The sequence below is a fragment of the Lygodium microphyllum genome, chromosome 2 (assembly GCF_053477565.2).
Source record: "Lygodium microphyllum isolate KBCC chromosome 2, Lygodium_microphyllum_v1.1.10, whole genome shotgun sequence".
Lineage (NCBI taxonomy): Eukaryota > Viridiplantae > Streptophyta > Polypodiopsida > Schizaeales > Lygodiaceae > Lygodium > Lygodium microphyllum.
In genome coordinates, this window is record NC_141136.1 from 85,413,283 (window position 1) to 85,441,206 (window position 27,924).

The 27,924-nt window shown below is 41.5% G+C and overlaps 1 protein-coding gene across 4 annotated transcripts; it reads left to right on the forward strand.

Annotated features, from left to right (window-relative positions):
* Positions 1–27,806, forward strand: CAD1 (MAC/Perforin domain-containing protein). 4 transcript variants are annotated; one of them, XM_087695417.1, is made up of 9 exons: positions 1–131; positions 228–675; positions 23,678–23,913; positions 24,021–24,204; positions 24,405–24,491; positions 24,675–24,858; positions 25,501–25,661; positions 25,744–26,370; positions 27,565–27,806. In XM_087695417.1, exons 2-8 carry the CDS (start codon positions 406–408, stop codon positions 26,365–26,367), a joined length of 1,746 nt encoding a protein of 581 aa, XP_087551543.1. In that variant the 5' UTR covers positions 1–131; positions 228–405; the 3' UTR covers positions 26,368–26,370; positions 27,565–27,806. The 4 variants fall into 4 exon arrangements, with proteins under 4 accessions (XP_087551543.1, XP_087551546.1, XP_087551538.1 ...); XM_087695412.1 differs by lacking the exon at positions 27,565–27,806 and having other exon boundaries at positions 2–131; positions 25,744–26,609; XM_087695420.1 differs by lacking the exons at positions 24,405–24,491; positions 27,565–27,806 and having other exon boundaries at positions 25,744–26,609.
* The last annotated feature ends 118 nt before the right edge of the window (positions 27,807–27,924 follow it).

A 27,924-nucleotide genomic window follows, 5' to 3' on the forward strand; every position in this document is an offset into this window, starting at 1 on the left:
TAAGCTAAGCTAGACCAGGAAGCAAGTTTGAAATCCGGGCGTGACAGCCAGAGACGAGATAGGTAGTCAAAGGTCCGAACCTCCGGAAGCTGCTATGGCGGAAAAGTTTAGCACACGCACAAAGCGTCCAGGTAAGACCTACCTACCCCACATGGTCCTTGTCGCGCATTTTCCCTTGTCTTTCCTTATTCCTGATTAACTTCCTCCCTGTGCTCGCACTCTTTTAGGGTTTTGCAGAGTCCAGAATTTGTTGTAGAGCTCCTTGTCTGCGTTTGTGTTTCTGAACCTGAGCACAGAAGACGTATCCGAGCCCGATATTCTGTATCGCCCGCAGACATTCGAATCGTTCTCTAAGAAAATCGCAGATTAACACCTACCATTGCACATCCTGGTGATGATCAGACTATGGCAGAAGAGGACATATTGTTCAGGGGCGCTAGATCAACAGCCCTGAATGCCATTCAGGCATTAGGACGAGGTTTCGATGTGACTTGTGATATTAGACTCCTCTATTGCAAAGGTACAGCAGGCACTCATCTTGTGAAGGTCGACGAAGATCACAAGGGTGACCTTGAGCTACCAAAAGGGTTGCGAATTCCGAACGTTTCGACAGACGTCAGGACAAGGCCTGAGAAATGCACACGACACTCATTAGGGGTACTGGAGTTCGATCAGGTGTGCTTTTGGTTGCAGCTGTGATCTGTTACTGTCTACAAGTTCTTCCTTATCTTAACTTGGAATTTTATATTCTGCAGTTAGCTCCAAATGACATATGTATATTCGTTGCTGTAGTGAAATGGGAAATCGGAAAGTTTGAAATGACATCTTAATTGGATTTTGTTTGTGATTGGCCAGACTACCCTGCATGCATTTCACAAATTATTGCCAATATACACTGCATACATTTCACAAATTATTACAGGATATGGACTGTCATGACATCAGCCCACTCTAATGCATTCTTTGTTCTACGAGTGTAGGGTTAAGTGGTTTTGTATTCTCCATGCATGTGATCAGCACAGAATGTACAGCCTACATGTTTCATGTTTTGCTACCCGACTTACAATTATAATTAGCTCTCATATAATTGATCACTAAAGTATGGCACAAAAGCTTGTTAAATTGGCAAGGGTGAGTGTTATTAGATATGTTTAATGCCACACCCTCGGAAGGTGCCACCAGTGATCCATGGTGTTCAAAGTTGTAAGGCTTCCATTATGAGGAGAAGCTATGTGTGAGTCTGGATAATGGTTGCATCCTAACTTGTATGTTAGATGAAGTCCTTGTGACTAGATAGTAAAAAGGTGACCTTTGTGGGTCTAGCCTTTGGGTTAGATAGAGTAGCAACTTGTGGCATATGAAATCAAGCTATAGGGGCATGGGAGTTATCAAGGAGCCCTATTTTGGGTGCTAGATGTTGTGGAGGCAGTCCCTAGCATTGGCTCCCCTAGTAGGGGTTCAAGGGTAGTGCCCCACCCGATTGTAAAGGAAATGTTACTTGGAATATTCCTTAGGTTGACTAGCGGAGGTTAATAATATGGTACAACAGTTAGGTTGACGTGACCACCTTCGAAGTCTATATAAAGAATGCCACATTAGAGAATTATTATCTATTTTTTGTCGAGTTAGAATTCTTTCATCTAGCTTGCTCTTTACCTAGCATTTCTTTACATTGCCATCGAAACTTCACATTGGAAGGGCATGGGTGGATCGAGCCATCCTTGTATTAGTTTGTTTGCAATTTAAGAAATCTCAATTATTCTCTAATTGGGTATGTACTTTATATTCCTTGCTCACATTCTCTATGTCGTACCGTGTAACTTTTTACAAGTGTATGATTCGGGAAGGATTGGTAGGTTGGATAATAGTTAAAGGATCGGCCTTTGGAGCATTGGGATTGTTATTTTAAATACACAAATTTGTGGATTGAATATTGTTCTTTCTTTGCTTCGTGATATGGGACGATCAGAGGAATGGGATGAAGCGAATAGAAGAGAAGATTGAAAAAAATGCAAGAGAGAGAAGGAATAAATTTGATAAATGATACAAGGTTGCAACAATCAGTTGCAACTTGTAGCTTAGAGCGCTTGTGTGGGTGCCAAATGCAAGTTGGGGGATGAGAGAAAAGAGAATGACTGGCTTTATGATTTATGAATCGAGTGAGGAGGGGGATTGCCCATAAATAGGTAAATTAAGGTGACAACTAGTAAACGAAATGGCCAGACTTAAAATATGTGTGCCTAGGTTAGCCCGCCCAAATGACCAAAATGACCATTGTGCGAATGAAATGCATTGGTGTTACCTCTACCTAAAGTGTCTAAAATAAAAACATACCTCCAAATGTCCTTTTCTTAACTTAGACCCTGGCTTAAAGGGAGGAGATGACTTGACATGACAAATACGACTGCTAACACCCCCTCTTAAATCTTGGAGGTGGTAGAAGGCCAAAGATGGAATGGATCTAGGTTGGTAGGACGAGTGCCATTGTTGATGATGTCTGTTGATTATGAATGCCAACCAAGGAGTAAGACCTCTCCATATGAAAGTTTGATCTAATAAGAGGCCACCATAGGCCAATGGAAGTCCAGACGCCTCCAACAAATTACTCCAAACATTCTAGTTGTTGAGAACGAGTGAACCATACCTTTGGCCCAATTGAAAGAAGATAGCGATAAGCTATCAAAGATGTCAAAAAATTGCCAAGAAAGAACAAGAGCTGAGGTCCGTGGGATGGATATGCAAGTAGCAGGGGATGGTGATTGTGGCATGAGGGCTAGGCTCATAGAGGACGACAATCCTTGAAAAAGATCCTTGCAACCTTGGGAATCTCGCTTTGAAACACAAAGGGCAAGAGAAGCCACAATCACATCTCCAATATTGTCCCTCCTTTGAAATGAATGGGGAGTACGAGGGAACCACCAAAGGAGATGGAGGGGGATGGGGTGGAAAGCGATGCTAAGGTTGCACTAAGAAAACACAAAATGTATGAACATGACTAAAACACAAGAACCCAAAAAATAACGCAATTGCAAAAACATAAAACACAGACAAAGAAGGAAGAGAACTCCAAAGTGAATGAATGAATGTTGTAAATGAATGAAAGAGTATATAGATGCTCAAGTGTAGAGCAACAAGAGTAGTCGGATAGTGATATCCATCTGAGATGAATCTGAGGTACAGAACCACTAGTCATAGCTAAGATGATGCTGAAAGTGGAAGGGCAGCAGGCTGAAAACCAAAACATAAAAGTGTGGAGGTTGACTTTGGTAAACACAACAGTGTAACCACTTAAATGTGAAGGCAGTTGATCACCATGGGTTATAGGAAGCTAGGTGGAACTAGCCTTCCTTCTTGGAGAGGGTGGTAATGGCCTGATTTATTAACAATTACAGCAAGCATAAAACTCACATAATCTGAAAAATGCAAACATTACCACTTAATCTTGGAAATGGACAGGTTGTGGACAGGTTGTTGGCCCCAAAATTGGTGCCTCTTGCGACATTTCTTTATCTTGAATTGCAATCTGGATGGAATACGATGAAATTCCCCGAAACCCCTTCCCCCTCCAATTGCTTCTTGCTGTCATAAATGACCAACAAGTCTTCAAACCAATTTGCCCCTTGGTTTATTTGGGGATTGGCCTTCAATTGTGTTCTTTAGGTGATAAATTCAGGCCTAAATATTTGTTGGTTGAATGCCCATTTGAATCTCTTGAAATTGCTTCGATTTCAATGATTGAAATCCAAGTCTCTAGGCTTTCAATTTTTGAGCATGCTTCCCGAAGGGGCTATCAAACCCTAATTTTTGCTGCAAACCTCCAATGGCTAATTTTGCTGAAAGTTATCGAGAAAGGTTGAGAATAGGTTGAAGGATGAGAGAGAATGCTAAAGAGAGAAAATTTAGGCTTTTTCTTGAGCTAAAAACGTTAAAAATGTAATAGCCCGACTTAAACAACCCCAAAACATACTCAATTAATGAAGAAACCTTCTTATTTTAAAAAGAAATGTGATCCTAGAGAGTCATTGTGTCCCATATGTAAAACCCTAATTTGGGTGTCCGAAACTTTCTATAAATAGACATGTAGCCCACCACTCTCCCTCAATCTCGTTTTTGTAGGTTTCAGGTCCTCTAGCTTTGTTGTCCACATCCCGTTTGCGGAGGACATCTCATCCGAAGCTGCCTATTATTGTCTACATCAATTTGACTCTTGTTACGAGTCTCCATCGTGCAATCTATGTAGATTTCTACTGCATTTGCTGATCAGCCACATCGACTATAGTTGGTGAACTGCTAAACTATTGCGTTTGTGATGTATGGCTGTTGTACAGATTGTTGCCGTCAGTTTGCCACATTATCATCAGCTTGATGTGGTTTTTCACTCTCCTAAGATGCTTACGTTTTTAGTCTTTCTCTCTCCTCATTGCCCGTCTACATTAGATCTAGCTTTGAGAGTTGTGTTTGCTGGTGTTTTCGACACATGGAGATTGCCTTGTTGTGTTTCGGGGTCTGTTTGGAGTATGATACACTCTCTAGCTCATTACCTCTACCTTGGTCCTTTAGACATAGGAGTTCGAGTTTTAATATTCACTGCATAGTGTGTTTGTTGCTTGAGCATTGTATACTTAGCAGTCATTCACTTCATTATTAATTCTGTTCATTGTCTTTGAGTTACCCTAACCCTAATTGTGTTTTGTGTTTATTAATTTATTCTTTGTCGTACGATTGTTTTTGTGTTTTTTGTGTTTAGAGCATTTCTTCACATGGTTTAGGAGCCAAGTTCTCTTTGAGATATCTAGGACTTTGATAAGAAAGCTCATTCATAGAAGCAAGAACAACAAAAGGGTTAGATGACTTTGAACGCTTCCACACCGCTTTAGTCTCCACAACCAAACATGTCCACAAACAATCAATCGTGGGCCTCCAAGCTTGCCTTTGTTGGGATAAAGGCCCGTTTGATCTCCGTGTATAGTATACATAGGACCGGCCATTGGAAGAAGGATTGTCTCGACAAAGACAAGAAGGGCACCAACAAAGAAGGACTCCAAGGATTCTGGAGCGGTGGCTGTACCCTCATCAGTTGCGTTTCTTCATCTAGCAATCATTGAGGACTCTACACCGGAGACTTTTGATGCTGCGATGACAGCCCCACAGGCTCGAGAGTGGATCGTAGACAGCACATGACTCCTTCATCGATTGGTGTTGCCCAATTGCGACATTCGCGTGGGCAGATTCTCATAGGCGATAGCTATTTGGTGTCTATTGCTGGACGGGGTGAGATGCAGCTTATTCCAGATGGACGTAGTGGTACCCATACCTCAGAGGTGTTGTATGTGCCAAGTTTAGGGTATCATCTACTTTCGGTTCATAAGCTTTGTTCACTTGGACTTTTGGTGGAGTTTGACAGTGATTCGGTACGATCCTTGATCGTGGATCACGGAAGGTTCTTTCATTAGGATATGAGGAGAATGGCATCTACAAATTGATGTCTTCTACCGCTCTCCCTGCTCTTCTTCTTACCTCTCAGACACAGTCCGAGCTATGGCATGCTCGGTTTGGTCACCTAAACTATGATTATCTTCGGAGGGCGTTACGTGGACAGCTCGTTCGAGGGTTGTCGGACATAGTGGTGAGCTAGCAGCCATGCGTCTCCTGCATTCGTGGGAAGCAGCATAGGGATGCGATTCCCACCAAAGCTTCGCGGCATGTTGATCGTAGATGACTACAAGAGGATGACTTGGGCCTACTTCTTGGCGTTGAAGTCGGAGGCTTTCTCCCACTTCAAGGATTGGCTTCTCTTTGAGGAGAACTGATCGGGCCGGGGATTGAAGACCTTGCGCTCCGACAAGGGTGGTGAATTTGTTTCTTATGAGTTTGCTCGTTTTTTGTGCAGATAGAGGCATTCACTAGGAGTTTGCTAACACCAACACTCCTCAAGAAAATGGCATTCTTGAACGGAAGAACCGAAGTGTGATCGAGATGGCGTGCACCATGATGGAGCACTGACAGACACCTCAGTTTCTGTGGGCCGAGGCTGTGGCTACTACCGTCCACATCCTCAACCGATCCCCCACTTCGGCCGTTGATGGGATGACACCTTTTGAGGCTTACTTTGGGACTAAGCCGGATATTTCTTATTTTAGGGTTTTTGGGTGTGATGCCTATCTTTACATTCCCAAGTCTCATCGTGATAAATTTGAAGCGGCTTCCCGAAGACAAGTGTTCGTTGGCTACAGCTCTCAGTCCCAAGGCTATCGCTTGTATGATCCCGTAAAGCGGGATGTGTACACCAGTCGAGATGTGAGGTTCGTGGAGGTTCCGGCTATAGCAGCGGGTGAGGAGCATCCCGTTCTTGGAGATCCAGGGGAGAGTTGGACTCCCGAGACAGTTCCTTTAGAGCCAGCGCCTTTTGATTCCGATTTTGTTTCAGATACAGAGTCTACTGTTCCATCGGTCACCCCGAGGAGCTACCACCGGTGGATATCCCAGAGTCTTCAGCTGATGGACAGCGACGAGGAGAGGTCCGGCCTCCTCCTCGTTGGGCTCGTGACACATTCCGAGATTCAGGGATCGAGGGGGTCCCTGAGGAGTGGGGACCGCAGGATGGTCCGCGGCGGTCACGGAGGCACCATGCACATTCTATGGAGCTTGTTTGCTCTAACTATTGTTTGATGACTCGTGTTATGCAGGATCGAGAGCCCACCCTCGTGAATGAGGCTTTACAGTCTGCACCATGGAAGAAAGCTATGAAAGCCGAGTTGGAGGCTATTGAGAGGAATGGCACTTGGTACCTCGTGCCTCGCCCCTCTCATAAGAAGGTGATTGACGTCAAATGGGTCTTCAAGACCAAGTACCTTAGCGATGGTTCTTTGGACAAGCACAAGGCTCGCCTTGTTGCTAAAGGTTTTGCACAGCGCCCCGGGATTGACTGTCATGATACTTTTGCCCCCACTACTCGTATGGCGACTATTCGAGCTGTTCTTGCCTTGGTTGGCCATAGGCGATGGCCTGTCTACCAGTTGGATGTGAAGTTGGCCTTCCTCAATGGTGATTTGAAGGAGGAGATCTATGTAGAGCAGCCTCCTGGCTTTGGATCTTCAGATGGACAAGTCTACAGGTTAAAGAAGGCCTTGTATGGCCTCAAGCAGGCTCCGCGTGCATGGAACGAGAAGATTGACTCGTTCCTTCAGTTACAGTTGGGATATCGGCGTTCCAAGACCGATCCGCAGCTTTATGTACACATTTCTGAGGCTGGTTGTGTGCTTTTTGTGTTGTATGTTGACGATTTGATTGTCACAGGTGATCATGCATAGAAGGTCAAAGAGACGAAGGCAGCTTTACATTAGACATTCGAGATGACGGACTTGGGTCTACTCCACTTCTTCTTAGGCCATGAGATTTATTAGTCTCAGAGGGGGATTTTCATCTCTCAGCAGAGATATGTACAGGAGCTCTTGGTTTCTTTTGCGGTGGAGGATTGTCGAACCATTACTACTCCTATGGATCCGAACTGGAAGGCCACTTCACATTCAGATTCTCCCTTGGCGGATGCTTCCCGCTACCGTCTATTGATTGGATCCTTGATTTGGCTCCTCAACACTCGTGTTGATCTTTGTTTTGTTGTAGGTCTCTTGGCGGGGTTCATGAGTGAACCTTAGACGGTGCATTGGCAGGCTGCCCAGATACTTCGGTATTTGAGGGGGACCTCTGACTTAGGGATTCATTATCCAGCAGGCATAGGTGGTTCAGATCTTGTACTTGCAGGTTGGAGCGACTCGGATTGGGCTGGCGATGTGGACCACAGGCGGTCTACTACAGGCTACTATTTTACCTTAGGTGCAGGTGTTATCTCATGGAGTAGCAAGAAGCAGCCCACGGTAGCCCTTTCGTCTACTGAGGTGGAGTATCGGGCCGGGTCTTCCACCACATGTGAGGCTGTGTGGCTTCGGAAATTGTTGGAGGAGCTTGGATGCCCCCAGACTTGTCCTACTTTTCTGCGATGCGACAATGAGAGTTGCATTGCCTTGGCACGGAATCCTGTTTTCCATGCCCGGATGAAGCACATAGAGATCCAGTACCACTTCATTAGGGAGAAGCTTCTGGATGAGACCATAGCTGTGGAGTACTGCAAGATGGAGGACAATCTTGCAGATTTGTTTACGAAGGCGCTTTCGCAGGCTCTACTTCGGAGACATGCTAGATCCCTCAAGCTTTTGCCCCGTCCAGGCTTTGAGAGGGGGTGTTAGCGATTGTCATTCCCTGGCGGAGCAGGCAGCCACGTTAGTTGCCACGTAGTAGTCTGGTGCAGGTCGGACTGATCTGTACCAATCGGCTGCATTTAATGCAGCCGACCTGCCATATTTTATCGCATTATTCTAGGCTATTTATAGCCGGCAGCCAGCACATTGTTCCCACTCGTGATTGCAGATTTCAGGCAGGAGATTGTGCAGATTGTAGCGTACTTCAAGGTGAACAACAGGTTGCATCATCGAGGTGGAGACATGCAGTCCCTCGCACTGCGGCCGTGTATATATCTGCATATCTTTGTATACAGCACACCTTATACAACAGATCATCTTCCATTCTCTCTCTCTCTCTCTCTCTCTCTCTCTCTCTCTTCTCTCTGTGTTCACTCTCTCTCTCAGTCTTGGTCCCACGCTTCCGCATCGCTGCACTTTGACAAAAAGAAGTTCGAAGCCTTGTGCAAGTCTCTTGGCTTGATATCATTTGGAGATTGATTTGTCTATTTCTTATATACATTAACATCATTTACATGAGGGGGGTTTGTTACACTTATCGTGTTCTTCTTAAGTTTTGGTGTGAACAAACCCTTATCTATGGGCACTTTTTACATTTTAGTTGGAGAAGGGTTTTTTCCGTATGTGAACATCCATCAGTGGGTATGATACTGAGTACCTTAGGGTTGTCAAAAACGTTTTCTTGTTGGTTTCTTCTTCACACAATACAATGTACACAAAGTATAAAATACAACATAAAGGAAAGTGGTCTACAAAGTCAAATAGTGCATAAGTGACTATACGAATCGACAGACGCTATAACTGTGTTAGCTTTAGGTAGGTGCAACAAACTAAATATAATAAGTCATAAGTCAGTGGCCATGTGAGGATCGTAATGACCATCGATGTGCTAAGTGTAGACTTGCGGACCCAACTAATTAGGTGGTCCATCATCAATGTCTACACGTGTTGAGCTTGCCATCTTTGACATAATTAACATAGATAGGCTAATATTATCATAGGGATGTGAATATTTGAGATACTTTAATCTAGCCAAAATAATTTGATTTAGTTATTAATCAAAGTGTACAAGGTTGTTTAGCACATATGATGCACAATTATTTCATAGTAACATGCCAAGGATCTCATTTATGTAATGGATATCAAAGGTAAAAGTTGTGATAAGTTATGTCAATTGGGCTTTGGGGATTAGTTGGTATCAGTTTTGACCTTACGAAAGTTTTTTGGCCAATAAGTGCCAGGTGTGACACTACGGACTAGCATTAATTAGTCAATTAATGCCACTCTAAGGGTCAACAAAGGTTGGGGACCACTCTAGGTTGCAAATGGTCTAGCCAATTTAATTATGGATAGGCACATTTAATTTTGGGTCGGGTTTTTCATGATTATTTATTTTTAAAAATTAATTAAATGGTTGGATAGTATTGAAAAATGGGTTTAGAAGGTTGCCATGTGGCAAAAATGCCCATGCAAATTGAGAAAACGTTTTTGGGGGCTAGACAACCATTCAACTAGTTTATAGCCTAGAAGAGAGAGAGAGGGAGCTGCTTGTCCATTTTCCGATCAGAGAATAACAATTTGCTACAAAAGACAGCCATGTGGGGGCCTCAGCAGGTAGGGGATAGTAGGGAGACACATTCCAAGGGCTAGCAGTAGCATTGCTAATCAGCTGAAAGCATTCTGGAGGTGGGTGACAGTAGGTAATTGCATTAAATGCAGGTTGGAGTAGGTAGCATGGAGATTTTAGGGTTTACTTGCGAAGAAAATCAGATTTCTCTCTCATCTTGGCTTTCTTCACCTTCTCTAGTAATTTCTCAAAAGATCTCAACATTTCTCAGCCATTCTTAGTAGATCTCAGCCAAATTTGGCAGATAGGAGGATTTTTGCTATAAACCCTAAATTTTTGTAGAAATTAGATTTGACAGTCACCTTGGGACCTGTGCCAACAAGAGAAGGTATCATTTATTGAAATTAGCAATTGAAATTCGTGGAATTGACATGGATTTCAAACGCTAGCCCATTGATTGTAAATTGGGACAGCATTTGTCCAGTTGGTGGTTGCATTTGTGCAAGTCCTAGGTGAAAATCAAAGGGCGATTGGCCCAAATTGCTTGCTAATTGTATGTACAGCAAGGGGCTTTTGGATCAATAAAGGACATTGTGAAATCTCAACTTGCACATTGTCCATTAGTAATCAAAGTTAAAGAAATACCGAAAGGGATGCCAGTTTTGGGATCAATTGGGTGTCTATTGTCCAAAATAGTTAAGGTAATGTGTGTATTTCAGTTTCTGCTCAATTATTAATTGTTGTAATTAAGTGCTTGATGAGGTTTTATTACCCTACCCGAAGATAAAGGCTGGTTTTATGGTTCCATTACGGGGATACCACTCAATCCTTTGATTTGGTGGGCCCGAGACACCTGATTGTAAGCCAAAGCTTTGTGCTAGTGCCGATTTTTGCTCTTAGCTGAGAAATTACAGCAATATGTCTTTATATAGTGAGATGCAATCAAGCAGTGATGATGCCTCTTAGTATGGACACTCACATGGGGAAAAAAGAAATGTAATGCCTAATCTTGGACAAGGCTCAGACCATAGATAGCAAGTTGAAAATGTTGCTGTTGGGCAAGATGTAGAGCCTTCAATACATAATGCGACTGATGACCGACAAAGTGAAGAGGAATTTGATAATCGATTCAAGAACTGGACGAGGACAATAGCAAATCTCTTTGTTGAATTGGCAAAGGAACCTGGGTTCACTCGACCTTTGAATGCTTCGAAGAAGGACAACAAGGACAAGAAGAAGAAGTCATCTTCTACACCTTTGGGACAACAAGGTGCATCGAAGGAAGTGCCAAAGCCTTCGTTTGACGCTCCCAAAGATGCTATGGAAGCAAAATAGTTAGTATCTATGGGGCAAGGAATGCAAATGCAAAGCCATCATGGAAGTGCTAATCAAATTGATTTTGGATAGCTGGGCATGCATGCTATGATGGGGCAGCCAGGATACTTTGGTGGTAGCACGATTTTTCATACTATGGTTGGATAAGGATTGCATATAGGAATGTATGGTACAAATCCCTATGGTATGCAACAACCAATGCATGGTGTGCAAGGTCCAATGTATTTGGGTATGGCTGAAAATATGCAAAACCCTATGTATGGCAACATTGGCTTGATACTTGGACACAAAGCAACATGTTTGGTAATGCATCTGCACCCTTAAGTGCTTATGGGGCTCAAGGAATGAGTGTTGATCATGCAAATGCTCCTTTTGGTGTTGGTTTTGATGTAAATTCAACGAATGCACCCTTTTTGCAGCAGCTAGTGTATGACAACTTGACAACCAAAGGGGCAGCAAAAGACTATGATGAGGATGGAAAAGCAGATCATGCAAATGCTCATTTTGGTGTTGGTTTTGATGTGAATTCAATGAATGCACTCTTTTTACAGCAGCTAGTGTATGACAACTTGACAACCAAAGGGGCAGCAAAAGACTATAATGAGGATGAAAAAGTAATGAAGTTTGAGTCTTTCAGTGGTGCACAAGATAGACTGAAAGCTTTGACTTTCATTCATCAGTTTGATGGGGCCTATTTAAGGGGAAACTTCATTGAGTTCTCGAAGATTTGAAAGGTAGCCACATTCTTGAAGGGGAATGCATTGCAGTGATGGTCCACTCTTTTGATGCAAGGTAAAGCAGTTTGTCAGGATATTCATCGTATGTCAGAAGGTAAAGAATGATAGGTAAAAGATTTCTGGCTGGCTGCAATCCTTGCCTATTCCTAGGACACCTACAGGGAATAATGGGATATGGACTATCATTTGCAAGTTAGGCAAACAAGTTCATTCATTCCTGTGAGGAAGAAAATAAAGGCTAATCATATGACACGTTTGTTTTTGTAGCATATCTTTAAGTATCATGGTATGACAGAGTCGATCGTCAGTGATTGAGACCCTTGGATGACTAGTTTATTTTGGAAGGATTTGTTTGAGAATATGGGTAACACGTTGAAATTCTCATCATCTTTCCATCCGCAGACAGATGGTCAGTCTAAGGAAGCAAATTCCAGAGTGTGAGATCTTTTGAGGTGCTATGTCTCAAACCACAAGACACAATGGAAGCAGTATTTGCCCTAAGTTGAGTTTGCTTACAATTGTATATTGCATAGTTTCATTGGCAAAGCTCCATTTGAGGTAGTTGAGGGTGGCAAGAAGGTATAACCTATCTTGCAGACAAAGGATAAGATCTTTGAGGTTGATCGTTATGTGGAAAACTTTGATGCAGCCTATGCAAAGATAAAATATGCACTTTAGAGATTACGTGAAAAGCAAAAGAAGGCAGCTGATCGCCATAGACGTGCTTTGCAGTTTGCAGAGGGCAATTATGTATTGTTACATTTTGAAAAGGCAAGGCTGAAAAAGATAAAAAGAAGATAGAGATTGTATCCGAAGTTAAGTATGATTGCCATAGATGTGCTTTTAGTTTGCAAAGGGCGATTATGTATTGTTACATTTTGAAAAGGCAAGGCCGAAAAAGACAAAACGAAGAGAGAGATTGTAGCCGAAGTTAAGTATGAGATACTATGGGCCCTTCTAGGTATTGGAAAAGATTAGCAATGTGGCATATCGGCGGAAATTACCTCCATATTGGTAAATACACAATGCCTTTCATGTCAATTTGTTGAGGCCTTTTCATGGTGATGTGCTAGAGGATACGTCTGCCGAAATTCAGCTTGAGGTTGAGGAGCTTGATGAGATTTTAGTACCTGAGCATATCTTGGCACATAAGGAAAGAAAGATTAGAGGTAAAGTTTCTAGGAGATATTTGGTGAAGTTTTAGAATTATTCACCAATGGATGCAAAAATGGATGGAAGAGGATGACTTTATAGACCATCCTCAGTTGTTGGAACTTTACCTAGATGCCTTTCAGTTAGAGCTGACTTCAATTTGGGCTTAGTCAGCTTTAGTAGAGCCAGGGTCTTAAGTATTGCCTGATACTCAAAAGAAAAGGTAGTAGTTTTACTCCTCCAGTTGTGGATAGCTCTCGTATGTAGTGGATCTCGGATGTATTTAGCATGCATCCAAGGTACTGTGCTAATAGTATGTTTGCCATGAGGTCACTACTCAGTGTACTAGTCATTGTGAGATGTATACAGATGAGTATGGTTGTTACCACGGCTTTGAGACTATACTTTTGCATTAGTTCATAATCAGTTGGGCATAATCTTTTATCTTAGTTCATATACTTTTGCATTAGTTTATAATCAGTTGGGTATAATCTTTTACCTCAGTTTTGAGATAAAATCTTGATTAGTTTCAGCTCAAATTTTTATCAACTCCAAAATTGTTTATGGTTGCTTTTGGGATCAGCTTTGCATAAGTTTTTGCATCGATTGCTGATCAGTTTTTGTAATTAGTTTGAGGTCAACTTGCAGCAGTTTGTGATCAGTTCTTAGATCATCAAGTGATTAGTTTATGATCAGATTTGCTCACTTTTCAATGATTTACAAATGATTCAATGGAAGCAGTATGTTAGAAAATGCCATTGACAATTTGAGCCATGGTTTATGGTGAGAATATGCTTTACTATGGGTATGGAGTGTGAATAGATGAAAAACATGAGTTATGGATGCATCCAATGGGGGTTTTCAGCAATAATTATAGGTTAATTCTCAATGCTATCTGATGTTTATGCTGGTTGGAAAATTTTAGCAAGGTTTGGGACATGTGGCATGGTTGGGTAACAGTGGCTAATGTTGTAACTATGATACCTTATGGAACTTCTAGTGCAATATGTTTTTCCTTTGGCACAATGTAGTACAATCGAGGACGATTACAAGGTTTTCAAGGGGGAGGTCTTCCATGGGGACGTGAAATTTTGAGATGTTTTAATCTTGCCGATAACATTTGATTAAGTTATTAATCAAATATGCAAGGTTGTTTAGTACATGTGATGCACATGGCAGTCATTTCATGGTAACAGGCCAAGAACCTCAAAGGCAAAAGTTGTGATAAGTTATATCAACTGGGCTTTGGGGGTGAGTTGGTGTTAGTTTTGACCCTAGGAGAGTTGTTTGGTCAATAAGTGTTAGTGATGACACTAGGCACTAGCATTAATTAGTTAACTAATGTAACTCTAAGGATCAATAGAGGTTGGGACCACTCCAAGTTGCAAATGGCCTAACCCATTTAATCATGGATGGACACATTTAATTTTGGGCAGGGTCAAAAGGGTTGAAATTAATTTTTGGGATTATTTAATTTTGAAAATTAAGTAAATGATTGAATAGTGTTGAAAAATGGTATGGCAAAAATGCCCATGCAAATTGAGAAAACGTTTTTGGGGGTTGAGTATTAGCCATTTAGCTAGTTCACACACACACACACACACACACACACACACAGAGTTGGTCCATTTTCTGATTAGAGAACAACAATTTGCTACAAAAGATAGCCATTTGGGAGCCTCAGCAGGCAGGGGATAGCAGGGAGACACCTTTCAAGGATTGGCAAAAATTGGGGGTTGAGTATTAGCCATTTAGCTAGTTCACAGACACACACACACACACACACACACACACAGAGTTGGTCCATTTTCTGATTAGAGAACAACAATTTGCTACAAAAGATAGCCATTTGGGAGCCTCAGCAGGCAGGGGATAGCAGGGAGACACCTTTCAAGGATTGGCAAAAATTAGGGTTTAATAGCCACCTTGGGACCCATGCCAATAAGAGAAGGCACATATACTGAAATTAGCACCATGAAATTCATGGGATTGATAGGGATTTCAGATGCTAGTTCATTCGTTGTAAATTGGGGCAGCATTTGGCTAGTTGGTGGTTCCTTGCCCAAATTACTTGCTGATTGTATGTACAACAAGGGGCTTTTGGATCAGCAAAGGAGATTGTGAAATCTCAACTTGTACACTGTCCATTAGCAATCAAAGTTAAATAAATACGGAAAGGGGTGTCAGTTTTAGGGCCAATCGAGTGTCTATTGTCCAAGATTGTTAAGGTAATGTGTGCATTTCAGTTTATGCTCAATTATTAATTGTTGTAATTAAGTGCTTGATTAGGTTTTACCACCCTACTTGAAGAAAAAGATTGGTTTCAAAGATTCCCTTTCATATCCTGGAGTGTCTAAAGATCGAACAATCTCATGTGATGAAGCATAGAAACCTGGGTCAAAGGCTTCGTGAAGAGATCAGGTGTGTTGTCTTCCGTGGGACAGTTGGCCACCGCTAACTTGGAATCCACGATTTGCTTTTGAATATAGTGATATTGAACCTCGATGTGCTTTGTGGGAGTATCAAACACAGGGCTCTTTGCCAAAGCTAGAGCACTCTAGTTGTTGACACATAGCTCCATAGTTTTAGGTTGAGGAAAGTTGATCCCCGCCAACATGTGGTGAAGCCAAACCGCTTCCATAGTTGTAGAAGATAAGGCACGATACTTTGCTTCTTTAGAAGAAAGGGCCACAGTATGCTACTTCTTGCTGCTTCACGAGATAACTCTTGATCCAAGGAAGAAAGTATAACCTATAGTGGACTGGTACAAATCCACATCACCTGTCCAATTAAAATCACTCCAACCAAAGAGAGTAACCCTCTCTCCACGCATGATCTTGTAGGATCGAGTCCCCTTGTAAATAATGAAGAATGCCCAAGGCCGCTTTCCAATGCTCTAAAGTGGGAGCCTTCATGAAAGAAGAAAACAATGCCACAACAAAATAAATATCTTGTCGAATGTGAACAAGCCAGATGAGGGAGCCAACAAGACACCTTTAACATGTGGCATCTGTAAGGGGAGCTCCTGTTGCCAAAAGCTTGGACTCCAGGTCCATGGGGTAAGAAATAGGTCTACAATTGGCCATATCAAACTCCGAGAGAAGTTCGGTAATGTATCTATGCTATGAAATAAAAAGGTCTTGTTCCATTTGATAGATCTTCAATCCAAGGAAGAAGTATAGGATTCCAAAATCCATCATGTCAAACTCGTGTCCTGGTAACTAGCAACTGCAATGCTAAACTGCTCTTGACTCTTGACTCTTGACTCTTGAGATATCATGCGTCTAGTCTCTAGGATTCATGAGTCATGACTCGTCCAGATTTCAAGGATCCATGCATCATCTCCTCATTCGACTTTGAGGAGCCTTGTATCCCTTGATTAGATTAGCGTGCATTTCCATCATCAAATGTAGGGCTGTCATCTGCACTAAGTTTCACATATGGAGGCAATGGTATACTAATGGCTTTTCCCCCCTTCATATTGAAACACTATAAAACTTTAGCTTGGTGTGCGGACCTTGTCTTGAATGGTCTTGTTTATACACTTTGCAACACCATTTTGGGGTGGATTATGAGGAGCAATGAGTTTCCTTTTAATCCCTTTGCTGTCACAAAAGTCTTGAAAGGCTTTGGACACACATTTGCCACCATTGTTAGAGCAAAGACACTTTAATGTCTTGTTGGTTTGATTTTGAGGAAGTGTCAACAATTTTGAAAATTTATCCAAGGCCTTGTTTTTGCGACGGATTGGATAAAACCATACTTTGCGTGTGGCATCATCAACTAAGGTAAGGAAATAATTCTTCCCTCCTTAGAGATAATCTTGACATTTGACATACATCTGAATGTACGAACTCTACGAATGAAGACCTTAGAGAAAGAGAGTTTTTATGTGATGTTTGAGCATGTTTATCATAAATATAATGATCACAGTGTTCAAAATCAGCATATCTCAAAGACGGTAAATAACCTAAGTGAGAAAACGCTTTCATTCTAGTTTGACTCATGTGTCCGAACCGGCTATGCCACAAAGAAACACTTGGCTACTCGGCGACTACATGGTCATGCATACTAGATTCATGCAAAGGGTACAAGGTATCTCTTATGGAACCCTTGGCAACAATGCAAGAGCCCTTACAGAGTTTCTATTTGCTTTTCCCAAATGTGGTGTGATAGCCTTCATCATCTAGTTGCCCTGTGCTTATCAAGCTCTTGTTGAGCTAAGGTATATGTCTCACATTATGCAAAACAAATACGGAGCCATGTTGAAATTTCAGTTTCACATTGCCAATTCTTGGAATTTTACATGCATAGTTATCTCCCAAGTGGACAACACTACGTACACCACCATTGCAGTCAGAGAACCACTCATGATGTGGTGTGACATGAAAGGACACACTTGAATTAAGTATCCAAGTGTGCATATCAGTCTTAAAATTTGCAATCAATGCATGTGCACTCAAAGAAGAAGCAAGAAGGACATCACCATTACTGTCATTATCATGAGTGACTACATTAACCTCTTCTATTTTCACATTGCTTTCCTTTGCAGGCTGACTGTTCTTTTTTTCAGGCTTGTTGTCTTCAGTGTTTTTGTTTTTGTCTTTTTTTTTTTCAATTGAAAACAGTGACATGAAAGGACGCACCTGGCGCAGATGGCAGCCTAATTATCTTGGTTTTGTATGTTGATGACATGTTGATTGCTGGCAGGGATACTCATGTCTTAGACTCACTGAAGCAAACTCTTCATGGCAGCTTTGACATGAAGGATCTTGGTGATGCAAATCACATGCTTGGCATGCGAATACTTAGAGATAGGTCAAAAGGATTACTCTATCTATCCTAGCAGGAGTATATCTCCAAGATTTTACAACGTTTCAATACGGAGGGGGAGAAAATAATTGGGGTTCCATTACCTTTATATGTGAAACTCAGTGCAGAGGATAGCCCTACATTTGATGATGAGAAGGTTGAAATGGCCAAGATACCATATGCTTCAACTGTTGGCAGTTTGATGTATGTTATGGTTGCTACACATCCTGAGATTGCCTTTGCAGTGGGAGTGGTTAGCATATACATGGCAAACCTCGGTAAAAAGCATTGGGAAGCAATGAAAGATATTATGAGATACCTCAAAGGCACAAAGGAGTTGTGCATTTTCTTTGGAAAGCAGAAGGCATCTGTTGTTGGCTTTACGAATGCAGACTATGCTGGTCTTGCGGATTGTAGAAAGTCCACTTTTGGGAATGTGTTTATCTTAGAAGGAGGAGTCTCTTGGATCTCAAGGCTACAAAAGTGTGTTGCATTGTCTACTACAAAGGCAGAGTATATGGTTGCCACTGAGGCATGCAAGGAGGCTTTATGACTTTCACATCTAGTAGGAGAGCTTAGCATTACAGAGATACCTGTTCTCCATTGTGATAGATAGAGTGCTATCATGCTAGCACTGAATCTTGTCTTTCATGCAAAGACGAAGCACATATAGGTGAAGTATCACTTCATTAGAGATGTACTTGATAGCAAGAGCATAGAGCTTGTCAAAGTGCACACAGATGATAATCTTGCAAATCTTCTCACAAAGGGTCTTTTAGCAGAGTGGTTTGCGTATTGCCGACAGATGATGGGAGTTGGATAGATATATTTATTTCAGCTTTGTACATACCTAGACTTAGTTGATTCTTTTCTCCCCTTAAGGCACATTGCCTTTAGGTGGGAGGTTGTCGGGAATAAAGGGCCATTGTGTCTTTATATGTATACAGATGTGAACATACCCTTAGCACATTTGTATTTTCATATATATATATATATCTATCTAAAGACCTAAAGAGGTACACTCGTCATTGTACCGACCAAGAAGGTGTCGTGCTCACTCTCCTCTCTACTCTGCACTCTCTCTATGTCTCTCTATTGTGAGAAAGCATGTCATGTCTCGATCCTTGCGTTCTTTATCCCAACATTCGTTATGTAGATTTTGAGCATTGTGATCATTGTGTTTATGGTAAACATGCAGAGACGTCTCATAAGGAGTCTCTTTTGCTGAAATCTTCTCCTCTCGAGTTTGTACATTATGATGTATGCCAGATGCCAGGGTTATCTTTAGGGGGAAAGAAATACTTTGTCACCTTTGTTGATGATGCTACATGGAAGGTGTGGGTTTACCCTATTCATAGCAAGGATAAAGTGCTTGACAAGTTTCAAAAATTCTTGGCATTGGTTAAAAATGAGACTGATAAGACACTTAAGTGTCTTTGCTTTGACAATGGTGGGGAATATGTGTCCAAGGCCTTTTAGGCACTTTGTGACAGCAAAGGGATAAAGAGAGAGCTCACTGTTCTCATAATCCATCCCAAAATGGAGTTGCAAAGCATATGAATCGGACCATACAGGATAAGGTCTGTATGGTGTTGTCTCATACTGCATTACCTCATGGTTTTTGGACAGAAGCTATTATGAAAGCTGTATACTTGATTAATCGGTCACCAAACATGTCTTTTTGGGGGGGAGGGAGGTCCCTAAGAAGCGTGGTCGGGCAAGCCACCTTCGTATGCACACTTGAAAGTGTTTGATTTCGAAGTAGTTGTGCACATACATAAGGAAGAATGCAGCAAACTTGAGCCAAAGTCCTGCAAATGTATTTTCCTGGGATATGGTGATGAAGGTGAAAATGGGGTATAGATTATGGGATCTTGAGAAAAGAAAAGTAGTACGCATCAATGATTTTATCTTTCGGGAAGATTGCATGGACAAACAGCCCGAAGAACAGAGGAAGTCCGTAGGGTTGCATTCCGAACAGAAATACCTTTTGGACAGCAAAATGTGCCCGCTGTACAGCAGCAAATACATGCATGAAGGATCTTAGTGATGCAAATCACATTCTTGGCATGCGAATACTCAGAGATAGGTAAAAAGGATTACTCTATCTATCTCAGTAGGAGTATATCTTCAAGGTTTTGCAGCATTTCAATATGGAGAGAGGGGAAAACAATTCGGGCTCTATTGCCTTTATATGTGAAACTCAATGCAGAGGACAGCCTTACATTTGATGATGAGAAGGCTAAAATGGCCAAGATACCATATGCTTCAGCTGTTGGCAGTTTGATGTATGCTATGGTTGCTACACATCCTGACATTGTCTTTGTAGTGGGAGTGGTTAGCATATATATGGCAAACCTTGGTAAAAAGCATTGGGAAGCAGTGAAAGGTATTATGAAATACCTCAAAGATACAAAGGATTTGTGCATTTACTTTGGAAACCAGAAGGCATTTGTCGTTGGCTTTACGGATGCAGACTATGCTGGTCATGCGGACTGCAGAAAGTCCATTTTTGGATATGTGTACCTTCATAGGAGGAGAAGTCTCTTGGATCTCCAGGCTACAAAAGTGTGTTGCATTGTCTACTATAGAGGCAGAGTATGTGGTTGCCACTGAGGCATACAAGAAGGCTTTATGGCTTTCACGTTTGGTGGGAGAGCTTGGCATTACAGAGTTACCTGTTCTCCGTTGTGATAGTCAGAGTGCTATCATGCCAACACGCAATCCCGTCTTTCATGCAAAGACGAAGCACATATAGGTGATGAAGTATCACTTCATTAGAGATATACTTGATAGCAAGAGCATTGAGCTTGTCAAAGTGCATACGGATGATAATCCTGCAGATCTTCTCACGAAGGGTCTTCTAGCAAAGTGGTTTGCTCATTGCCGACAGATGATGGGAGTTGGATAGGTATATGTATTTCAGCTTTGTACATACCTAGACTTAGTTGATTCTTTTCTCCTCTTAAGGTACATTGCCTTTAGGTGGAAGGTTGTTGGGAATAAAGGGCCATTGTGCCTGTTATATGTGCATGAGTGTGAACACATTCTTAGCACATTTGTACCTTGATATATATCCATCTAAAACCTAAAGAGGTATACTAGTTTTTTGTACCGAACATCAAAGGTGTTGTGCGCAGTCTTCTTTCTACTACTCTCTACTCTTTGTGTGTGTTATCCGTCGCATTCACTCTCAGCTCCGTTAGGCTCCATTAGAAATCCTTGAGATTGCATAAATGTATCAAATTTAATATACCATCCTCGTGGCGTTTGCTTTAGCCCATACAAACTCTTGTTGAGTTTATATACCATATGCTCTTTTCCCTTTGCAGCAAAACCCTCCGGTTGCTGCATATAGATGTCCTCATGCAGATCACCATCTAAGAAAGCGGTTTTTACATCCATCTGTATGAGTACCATGTCTTCAGATGCAACCAAGCCCAAGATAGTTTGCAAAGTTGTGATTTTTACTACAATACAAAAGATTTCATCAAAATCAGTTTCATGTTCTTGCTTATACCCTTTAGCAACGAGGCGTGCCTTGTACTTTGGTAGAGAACCAGAAGTGACTTTCATTTTGTAAACCCATTTGTATGGTAGCACTTTTTGCCCTTTAGGCAAATGCACCAAATCGCAAGTACCATTTTTCATGAGAGATTCCATCTCTGACAACATTGCTTTATGCCATTTCTTACTATTTTTTCTGTCTATTGTTTCCTGGGAGCATGACGGCTCACTACAATTTGTCAACATGACATAATCAGTCACACAATTAACACGAGGAAGGAATCTATTTGGTTGTCTTTGGACTTTGGTTGACCTACGGACCCAATGGTCAAGATTTGCTGGCTGATCAGCTTGCAAATCTTCATTAAGAGGTTGCTGTTCTGAAGGTTCAACGTGCTGTACAGCTGGTTCTGGTTGTTCCAAAGGCACATGTTCTTGTTGAATTTGTGGTACATCATGGGCAAGATCTTGCTAATCATTTTCGGCATCATTCCTTGCATTTTCAGGAACATTTACAGTAGGTATTTGCTGCTGTGTAACGGGCATTCTTTGTTGTCCTATTGGTACATCCTCTTGGAATACAACCCTTTTGACCTTCTCTATCTTTTCGGGCTATTTGTGCATGTGATCTTCCCGGAAGATAACATCATTGTTGCGTACTACTTTTCTTTTCTTGGGATCCCATAATCGATACCCCATCTTGCCTTCATTACTATATCCTAGGAAAATACATTTATAGGACTTTGGCTTAAGTTTGCTGCGTTCTTCCTTGTGAATGCGTGCAAATGCCTCGTAGCCAAACACTCTCAAGTGAGCATCCGAAGGTGGCTCGCCCAACCACACTTTTTGAGGGACTCTTCCCCCCAAAGACCTATTTGATGACTGATTAATCAAGTGTACTGCTGTCATAATAGCCTTTGCCCAAAATGCATAGGGTAAAGTAGCATGTCATAGCATTGTATGGACCTTGTCTTGAATGGTCTTGTTCATATGCTCTACAACACCATTTTTGGGCAGATTATGAGGGGTAGTGAGCTCTCTTTTAATCCCTTTGCTGTCACAAAAGTCCTGAAAGGCTTGGGACACATATTCCCCACCATTGTCAGTTCGAAGGCATTTTAATGTCTTGCTGGGCTGAGTTTGAGCAAGTGCTAAGAATTTTTTAAATTTATCCAAGGCCTTGTCTTTGTGACGGATTTAATAAACCCATACTTTGTGTGTGGCATTATCAACAAAGGTAATCAAATACTTCTTCCCCCTAGAGATAATCCTGGCATTTGACATACATCTGAATGTACCAACTCTAAGGTTCAAGACTTTAGAGAGAGAGATTTTTTATGTGAGTATGTTTATCATAAATACAATGATCGCACTGTTCAAAATCAGCATACCTCAAAGAAGGTAAATAACCCAAGCAAGAAAGCACTTTCATTCCAGTTTGACTTATGTGTCCCAAGCGGCTATGCTACAAAGGAACACTTTGCTGCTTGCTTATGGCGACTACATGGTCACACACACTAGATACATGCAAAGGATACAAGGTATCACTTTTGGACCCCTTGGCAACAATGCGAGAGCCCTTTCTAAGGAGGAAGGCTGGTTCCAGTCTCCCTCCTCTTCCTGCTGTTCATGATCATCTTTTATCTCCGGCCATCGTCATCTTCTCTCTCCATGCAGTCCAGCACTCTCATGGATGTTGTTCAGCCACATGTGCAGGGGCTTTCGTCGTATTCAGCTATTCGTTTCAGATCAGTTTTGTTCCTTCATCTTCACTGCATTTATTCTTCTCTTTGTGTGTCTTGCTTCCATTCTGTGCACTAACATTTATGTGGTTGGCACCTTAGACATGTACACTTGCTGGTGTTTTCATGATGGGGAGGGGTTTTTCTTTTTGGATATCATTGATTTTTGAACAACTACACAGAAATTAAGAATACTGAACATGGTGTACACCTTACCTATGCATGCATCATTTTTGGCTTGAGGTTTGAGAAGTTCAAATATTTTATAGTGTAACGGGCGAAATGCTCACAATCTCATGTATAGGCTTCTCTTTTTTGTCCTTTCTGTTTCAGCTCTCTCATTTTTGTTTGAATAATTGTTTTGTGACTTGCCACTATTTCACTGCTACACACTGGAAATGCATCTATAATTTTGAAGTAGATATGATTTGATGTTCACATTGTATCATGTATGGTTCCCCAGATCAAGCATAATGTATATTTTTGCGAGTTTCAAGCTGAGATGACCAAGTCTATATCCAGGACAAGGCCCTTAATGCTTTGTCAAAACCAAAGTCTTACATTTTGCAGATGTCAGAGGCATTCAACAAACTGCTAGCTATTCCAGGAAAGACCCCTTTAGGCATGTTCAATGCTATGTTTAGCTTTTCTGGTTCATGGCAAGCTGATGCTGCATCAACTAAGAGACTTGCAGTTGATGGTTGGATAATTCCTTTATACAGCGTGCATCTAAGGCCACCTTTCATTTTATGTGAGGAAGTAAAGAAAACAGTTCCTAGTTCTTGGGACCCAGCAGCTTTAGCAAGGTTAGTAGTTTCATTAACTTATCAGCATAGAGTTCAAAATTTCAATGCATCATTCTCAAGTTCTGGAGCAGCTTCTGCTTATTTCAAATTTGTGCCTTCTTTTGCAGTTTCATTGAAAAATATGGCACACACATAATAATAAGTGTTGAAGTGGGGGGTAAGGATGTCATTTATGTGAAACAACACCAGTCCTCAACCTTATCCAAGTCAGAGATTGAAACGCATTTGAAGAGGCTTGTAGAAACTAGGTTTCACGGGGCTCAAAAATCTTATATGGAAACAGAAGAAAAGGTAATCTTCCCCATATCAAAGGCTCTGGTTCTTATTTTCATACGTAATTTCTACTTTACTAGTCTCTACTTGCATTTGTCTCCCTAGTGCTGCTGGTTGTGGATGTTAGACTTCAGCAACATTCTTGAGAACTTTTACTGGGGTTGAGTTTTTTCTAGATCTTCTTTGTTATAAGCTCTCAAGTACTGTTTGTTCCATAGGTTGAAGAACCAGCCATCTTCACAAATCACAAGATTCGCTCTCAACCATCCTATGCCGACAGCTCATCATCCCTCACAGGCAAAGAAGTAAACTTCACCAAGTCTCACTTCCACATTCGGTGTTTAAATGGTAGATTTAGCTGCATTTCATCAAAGAGTGATCAGACATTGGCCGATCAGCTGTTTCAAGAGTTCTATCATCAGTTTACAATACACCTTATTATTTTTGGATCCAATTTTTCCTAAAAATACTGTTTTTAAAATATGCAGGACATTACAGTGATTTATAGGAGAAGAGGTGGAGATGATTTAATACAAGACCATTTTGAGTGGAGAGACTCTATTTTTGGTAATCCAGATGTCTTGACAATGTCTTTTTTCCCTATTGTTGTACTTCTCGACTCAGGCTCAGGCATGGAGAATTTGAGTCGCGCTATTGAGGCGTATTTGAAATGTAAGAGATTACTTCCTGCTCCTTCTCTTCTCCCCCAACCCGAAGAAAAAAAAGGAAGGGTGCCACCGCGCTGTGTCCTTTTTCTGCTTTTGCCATACAGATTATTGGCAGGCCTGTTTGAGAGCTCATTTTGTCCGACTCGTGAAATGTCTGTTAATTGTTCAAGCCCCCACATCTGTAGATGTTCTCTAACTTCCAGCACATACTTTTGGTGTTTGATATACTCCTGTGGTTGTATGCGAACGTAATCAATGAATGTTCACAAGATGATGAGCCGAGTTGTACTCTATTACTGGGGGACCCAGAATGCTTATATCATGGTAACTAAGGAAATAAGAACATGGGAGAGAATCAGGACATTCATGCTGACACAAAATGCCTAGAAGAAGGAAATCTTTCCCTTACTTCCCAGCAGACAGAATTGAAGTATTTTCTGCACATCCAAGCTTGTGCGTCAAAACTTGGATGTGTTTTGGTATCAGTGGATCCTAAATGACATCAATCAGATTACTTGAAGTCTGATGATTTTTTGTTATTGATGAATTGATGGGGGGTATCAAAAGGTAGCAAGTTATGAACTTCAGGTGTCTAATAACAAAAGCTAAAAGATTCATTTTTATTGTTTGAAAAAATGTTTTTCAGATAAACCCCCTTTAGAAGAACTACAGTATTTTCTGGAATTCCTAACTCCAAGGGCCTGGGCACCTGTGGCCAGCGTAGTTGGTCCTCCCAGAAAAGAACCTGTATGCCCATTTTTACAGTTTAGTCTCATGGGACAGAAGCTCTTCATCAGTACAGATCAGGCAAGAACTTTGGCATGCTTGTGGTTGTATCAAACTTGGTCAGCTTTATTCTGATATATTACTAAAACATGGTGACCTGCAGGTTTCTGTTGGTAGGAAGCCAGTAACAGGACTTCGTTTGAGTCTTGAAGGTAGTAAGCTGAATCGGCTTGCTGTACATGTACAGCACCTTACTATCCTTCCAAAAATACTGCAACCACATTGGGATGCTTATGTTGCCATCGGAGCTCCCAAATGGCATGGGCCGGAAGAGCAGGATAGTAGATGGTTTGAGCCAGTACAATGGAAGAACTTTGCCCATGTCAGCACAGCACCTGTTGAATTCAGCGAGACCTGGTTTGGAGATGCATCTGGTGCTTACATAGTCACCGGGGCACAACTTGGAGTTTGGGACTTCGGGTTAAAAAGTGTCCTTCATTTGAAGCTTCTCTATTCAAAAGTTCCTGGATGTACAATTAGGAGGTCTGTCTGGGATCATACACCTCTACCACCTAGTGAACAGGCAAAGTCGAGTAACTCTACAGCTAGCGCAGTTTCAGCTGCTACTACAACACAAACTCAAAAGCTTTTGAAGTTTGTTGACACATCAGAGATGTTGAGAGGTCCACAAGATGTACCTGGCCACTGGTTAGTCACTGGTGCAAAGCTGTGTGTGGAGAAGAATAAGATCTTCTTACGTGTGAAATACTCCCTCTTGAATTACTAATGAGTGAGTGGTTCCTTCTATTCATTGTATCCTAGATTCCTCGAGATAAGTTTTGTCTTCTGTACATGTTTGCTAGGAAGTTTGTACATTAGAAACAGTGGATGTTGATTGCTGCCCTGAAGGGTACAAATACATGCTCTGAGATCATTCTTTGTTCATCTTCGTTGTACTTCTTGGCACTTCTGTCAGGACATCTTAATCTTATGCAGGTGTGCACTCTAATGTTACTCTTTTTGGGGTCATGAACATTTTGTACACTGTTTTCCAAAGAAAGGATCCACATGATTATCATAAATTAAATTACAAAAGCAACATTGGATGGCCTCTCTGAGGGATATAGATACAAAAGACCTGAGGCAGGGTGTAGTTCTGTTTTGGGTGTCTGCTGGAAGAATAGTTGCTATTGGGCATGAATCTGTTGTGTTCTGCTGTTAATACTGAGAGCTATTTGCATATTCTCCCATTCCCATCTGGCCTTGGAGAGCCAAGATGGTGTTTGAGAGGGCCGCTCCCCTCGTAGTACTGTTCGGCATCACTGTATTTACCATGTGATGATACTGGTGAGTATTGTCCACACCTCCATCTTACTGTCTGAATTGCTCGGTAGTGCCTCTGGGTCTCTCAATTTTCTAGTATGAGAATGAGGTCGGCTCTGGCTATCTAATAAGCTGGAGTCTCTGCTGGAGAAGTATTGGTGTAGGTGTGGTTTTGGGAGGAGCCAGCAAACTAACCCTCGTGTGATGTAGGCCTGGGATGGGGCTAAAGCTCTAAATCATCCAGAAAGCTGCTTGCTAAATGTAGTGCACTTCACTGACAAGAGTGGCTTGTCTCGTAGTTGACCTCTTGACAATTGCATCCAGTGTTATCTTTGCACATGCTACCTTGTGCTAACCACAATGACAATCAATATAGAGTGCCACTTGAGAAAACAATACTATCAACACCATGGAGTGGAAAGTATTCTTTATTGGTCACATTGATCAAGCTTATATTAATTCGTGATTCTGCAGTTTGGATTTTAATTCTTTACTTGTATCAACCACGGCGTTCACATCGCGGGTGCCTTTTTGTCTCGTAGTGTGTTAAGATCTTTGTTTTGCTTGTGCTTTTAGTTGTATCAAATACAACATTTTATATAAATCCATGGTGTTTGGTGGTCTTCAAAGATATTGATCAAATTTTTCTTTTTTTCTTTAGGCTCTGATGTTAAACAAATTCACAACAAGATCAAGACTTTTGTCATTTATCCTACTCTGTATTGAGCTAATAGGTAGTTGCATCTAGACATGAAGTCCACAACTTAGCAACAATTAGGCCGGTACCTATGCTGGAGTTATGGGATTCTAAACTTGCATTGTTGCCATAGACTTTTGATTCTTCTGTCTGGAATTTCTTTCGGCTTATATCAATTATGGCTTGTATCTGTTGATACCGTCTGGTGTAGAGAGTCAAAGATGTTAAACATAATTATCTTATCTTTCAGTCTTTTGGTTTTTATGACAATATTAAATGGTCTGTCACTCATTGGATCACATAACGTTTGTGGATTCAAAACTT

Bases quoted from the DNA above. Each gene is read 5' to 3' on its own strand.
- CAD1 (XM_087695417.1), top strand. From the start codon at position 406: ATGGCAGAAGAGGACATATTGTTCAGGGGCGCTAGATCAACAGCCCTG. The intron at 676-23,677 runs GTGTGCTTTTGG...TACATTTTGCAG, and splicing joins GGGTACTGGAGTTCGATCAG to ATGTCAGAGGCATTCAACAA. The intron at 24,859-25,500 runs GTAAGAGATTAC...AATGTTTTTCAG, and splicing joins TATTGAGGCGTATTTGAAAT to ATAAACCCCCTTTAGAAGAA.